Source organism: Zea mays, chromosome 4 (assembly GCF_902167145.1).
Source record: "Zea mays cultivar B73 chromosome 4, Zm-B73-REFERENCE-NAM-5.0, whole genome shotgun sequence".
Lineage (NCBI taxonomy): Eukaryota > Viridiplantae > Streptophyta > Magnoliopsida > Poales > Poaceae > Zea > Zea mays.
Window position 1 is genome coordinate 216,257,236 of NC_050099.1, and position 4,373 is coordinate 216,261,608.

Consider the following 4,373-nt stretch of genomic DNA (forward strand, 5'->3'; position numbering starts at 1 on the left):
AAAATACGGCATATATAAAAAAAGCGCTGATGGTATCGAACCTAGGAGCCGTTTGGTTCGCGAAATATAACGTAAATGGTAATGGTAACGATTCACACTTAAATACCGGCGGTAACAAATTTTAATAAGGCGATATCAGTTTGTAGTGTGATATCGATTACTGTTGGATTTAAATAAACATGATTTAACGTTATCGGTTACCCATTACGTTACCAATATGTGAATCAAACAGCACCCTAGATGCTACGTGGAAAACCACTCGAAGACGCCAGACGAAGCATGGGCGATACGAAATAAATATGTCATAAAGTAAAGCATGATGTTGGCTAAACATGTGGGCAGCATCTGAACGGGTACAGTGCGCAATGGATACTACGGCATAAAGTGAAAAATAGTTTGCGGAAACGAAAGCGAAAGCGCATCATCTTATTTATATATCATATTGTCAATTAACAGCATGACATATTTATAATATAACGTCGTTTCTTTACATAACACAAGTGAGTGATAAGGCGTGGTGGGTCAGTTGACCCATTTATGAATCCTCAAATAAAACACTGTTAAAATAAAAAATATTGTATCATATAATAAAGCTGATTTCAATATCTCTAACGATATTTTTAGTTAAATTCGTCTAACGATATTTTTAGCTAAATTCTCAGTGCATGAGGACGTGTTTGTAGCTAACTCTGGTTTGAATCTTGATGGCTTTCTATTTTTTTTGTTATTTCCACGCTGCAGCTGAAGCTGGACAGGCAGCAGGCCCGTTAGGCCGTTACGCTGTTTGAACAGGGAGAGTGACATATTTTACCTAAATAAACTAATCTAAGTTGTTCGATCAACATTCATTGTCTACAACATCTAAGTGATTGATAAGCTAAAAAAAAATCAGTCCTCTAATAACAAGACAGGTCTCCATTGAAACCGTTTAATAAAATTTCGTGCCATTTTCTCTCTCTAAAATGCAGAAGATCTACTCTATTTGTATTCAGAAAAAAAACGATTAGAATGTATATATAAACATCTTTTTTTGGGCCAAAATTAATCTGAACTTATTTCAAACCGATAAGGATATAGAATTTATTGTGTCAAAATAATCGGACAGATGCATGCAGTTACATTTCTATCTTATTTTTCAAAAAAAAAAAACGTTTATGGATTTATACTCGTGCGCGCTGCTACTTTTATCACATTGCCTTATTATGGTCACCGTGCTGAGCTGCACCTCCGCCCTGTCCGTCGTGCACGTCGACACGGGACGACGCGTAGTGACCATGCTCCGCCGCCGAGGCCTCCCCCTCCTCCTCGGCCCTGCCCACCTTCTCCATGGTCATGGCGCCGACGTCGGACGCGGCCCGGGCGACGGCGCCGACGGCCGCCGACACCCAGGCGGCGCCGCGGGACGCGTAGGGGCTGCCGGCCACGACCTCCCCGGCCGCCGAGAAGGCCCCCCAGGCGCGCTCCGTGACCTGGAAGCGCTCGTCGACGCCGCGCGCCGCGCCGCGGGCCGCGGCCGTGCCGAGGCTGAACTTGTCGCTGAGGCCCAGGCGGCGGTCCAGCGACGCCACCCGCGCCGTGGCCGTGGACAGCAGCTGCTGGTGCCGGCCGTCGAAGGACTGTGCGCGCCGCAGCGCGTCCTTGCTCAGCACGAAGCCCCTGGCCAGCATGGTGCTCACCACCTCCTCCGCCTTCTTCACGGCCTCCCCCGTCGGCGTTCCCGGACCCGGAGACCTTGCTCCTGCATGGGAGTACGCTTCCGGTGGCAGTTCGTAGTCTTCCACCGGCGCGATGTTCACGGAAACATCGCCACACATGCTTGATCCCTGCGACCAGGCACAAGGCATTTGTCTCAATATTGTAGTTTCGGAATCGACGACGATTTACTGAGAGTAAAAATAAAAGAAAGAAATGTTCAGAGATGTTAGCTAGACTAGCTGCTGCCGCAAGGGGGTGTGTGCGCGCGCGTACAGAGAGCAGCAGAGCTGTATCGGCTCCATGGAACTCCTTGAAGGTGACATAAGCAACCTGAGACGTCTCCGAGTCCCTGCCATGATGCACGGTGTAGAGGAGGAGAAACAAAACAAGCACATGGTCGAGTAACACTGAGACGATGTACGGGGAAAAAAATCTCGCTCGTGCATGGTATATATGGGAGGGAATAACCGATGATGAGGGCAGCATGCAGACCTTCGCATCTCGACGTACTCGATCTCGCCGGAGAAGGAGAAGAACTCCTTCATGTTCTCCGCGGTCGCCGAGAGAGGCACGTTGGTCACCTTGATAGTTCGGACCTGAAGCAGAGAGAGCATATCATATCATATCGCACTAGTCCACTAGATCAATCAATCAATCAATGAGCTAGCCTGCACTATAGTCACCGATAGATGATCTGACCATTTTCTCAAACAAAACGGCATTGAAGACGCAAAAAAGAGAGTCGTTTTCCCGTTTGTAAACATGAACATGACATGCATGGGCAGTAAGATATGTAATGGTGGAAAGGAATGGCAACAGACGACTACTGGTGCATGAACTAGGGTGGTGTGGTGTAGCGGTAATTATAAGTTTGAATAAACCGGTATCAGTTTTTAGCGTCACATCTGATTATGGTTGGATTTAAACAAACATGATTTAATGTTAACAAACATGGCACCTAGGTTGGTTGTCCAAGAGAGAGATGGATGATCGTCCGACTCACGTCCGAGACATCGATGGTCCAGTTTGGGGAAGTGCAGAGCTGTGGTGATGACGATGCCGATGCTGACGGTGATGATGTGCAAAATTCAGCAGGAGCGACTGCTATCCTCAAAGAGCCAGGGTCCAGCCGGACCTGCATCAGCAGACATGCATGGCGATCGTCAGCTATCCTATCGAGGGGACGACTACGAGGGCTGATGCATGTTTTTAACCATCTTCCTGATGAAACTGAAGGCGTGCACCTTAGCTAACATAAGCAGCTAGCATCGTGAAACCAAGTTCAGTTAAACTTAGAGGTGGTAATGAATCATGATAAATGGTTCTTCAGAAAATGATAGGGCCCTAAATAAATTATAGTGTAAAATTTAGAGTCCATTATCAATTATAGTTACACTATAATTAATTTGTCTACTTATTAGTAGTTTTTGATCTGTTTGTGCATCGGGTAGATCAGCGGTGCAAATTAAATTGGAGGGCGGGGGGGGGGGGGGGGGGGGGGGGGATACAGTGATGAAGATAATAGGCCTTCGTCAGTACAGTCATCGGGTGCGTGCACTGCAAAGAATACGATGTCATGTATCCTGCTGGCTGAAAACAACCCTAGCTAGCTGTTTTACTAATGTATGGATAAGTATGGTGACAGGGCTTTAATTTGTTTTTGCCTTAATTATTGCATTGGTGACGAAATGTCATGCATTCATGTATGATTTCCACTGCATCGTCTGTTACATGCATTATATCCCGTTTACTATCACCAGGAATGGGGGGAAACGGTTGTTCCATGTGATATGATAGATATGATAGCCAAGGTAATTAACGACGACGAACAAAATGTGCAGATCGATCATCCGAACAAGAGAGAGAAAAACAAAATCAAAGAAACAAGTTGTACATGCATGGTAACAACTAATTAAATATCGTATGCACAGGAAATTAAATAGCTTCGAAGTTTATTATATATGTTCACTCACCGCCATGAACGCGCCCACGACGACAAGGCGGAGCTGGGCTACGCCACGGTGATGGATCGGACCGGATCAATCTGCGGCGACACGGCAGGGCAATGGGCAGACGAGCGAGTGCCGCGCTGCCAGTTTCTCACCGGCGTGTTCGCTCGTGTGGGAGAGAGAAATAGCGAATTGAGAAGGCGTGGAGCAGCGGCAACTTCGGTCCAGTCCGGACTCCCGAACCGCTTCTAGCGGCCGATCGAATCACCTTTACACACGCTATTTTGGGTAGCCTATCTCGGCCCGGCCCAGATAGTTTGGAGCTCAGCCCTACAAAGAGTTTGTGCGTTTGGTTGTAATTACAGAACGTAATAGGATATGTCGATTGTTTAAATAAGATTGTTTGATACAGAATTAAGTGTTAAAACAGTACTATTCAATGTTGTCCTTAGTTATCTCTTAAAATTGGAGAGAGATTGGAGAGACGATATATAACATCAGAAATGTCTCTGTCCTGCATGTCACCGGTTGTTCGGTACCCAAACGCATTAGTCATGGAAGACTGCCATCGACCATACATAAAGAAGCAAACTCCTGCCCCAGCTCCATGAATGCGTTTTTCTCGAGAAAAAAACGGATCCCATACGTTGCTCGACAAGGTAAACGTTTCGTATGCATAGTCGAAGAAGCGATAATCCATTTCGAAAACAAGCTCTATGGGCCTGTTTG

The 4,373-nt window shown here is 46.4% G+C and overlaps 1 protein-coding gene across 2 annotated transcripts; it reads right to left on the reverse strand.

The window, feature by feature from the left end:
• Positions 1-1,015: 1,015 nt before the first annotated feature.
• On the reverse strand, positions 1,016-3,859 carry LOC100277832 (uncharacterized). 2 transcript variants are annotated; one of them, NM_001373977.1, is made up of 5 exons: positions 3,669-3,797; positions 2,699-2,830; positions 2,188-2,291; positions 1,969-2,044; positions 1,016-1,823 (listed from the first exon to the last, which is right to left on the reverse strand). In NM_001373977.1, exons 1-5 carry the CDS (start codon positions 3,672-3,674, stop codon positions 1,188-1,190), a joined length of 954 nt encoding a protein of 317 aa, NP_001360906.1. In that variant the 5' UTR covers positions 3,675-3,797; the 3' UTR covers positions 1,016-1,187. The 2 variants fall into 2 exon arrangements, with proteins under 2 accessions (NP_001360906.1, XP_035822745.1); XM_035966852.1 differs by lacking the exon at positions 2,699-2,830 and having other exon boundaries at positions 3,669-3,859.
• Between the last annotated feature and the right edge of the window lie 514 nt (positions 3,860-4,373).

Bases quoted from the DNA above. Each gene is read 5' to 3' on its own strand.
- LOC100277832 (NM_001373977.1), bottom strand. The intron at 2,292-2,698 runs GTGAGTCGGACG...TCTCTGCTTCAG, and splicing joins GGACCATCGATGTCTCGGAC to GTCCGAACTATCAAGGTGAC. The intron at 2,045-2,187 runs GTCTGCATGCTG...GCATCATGGCAG, and splicing joins GAGTACGTCGAGATGCGAAG to GGACTCGGAGACGTCTCAGG.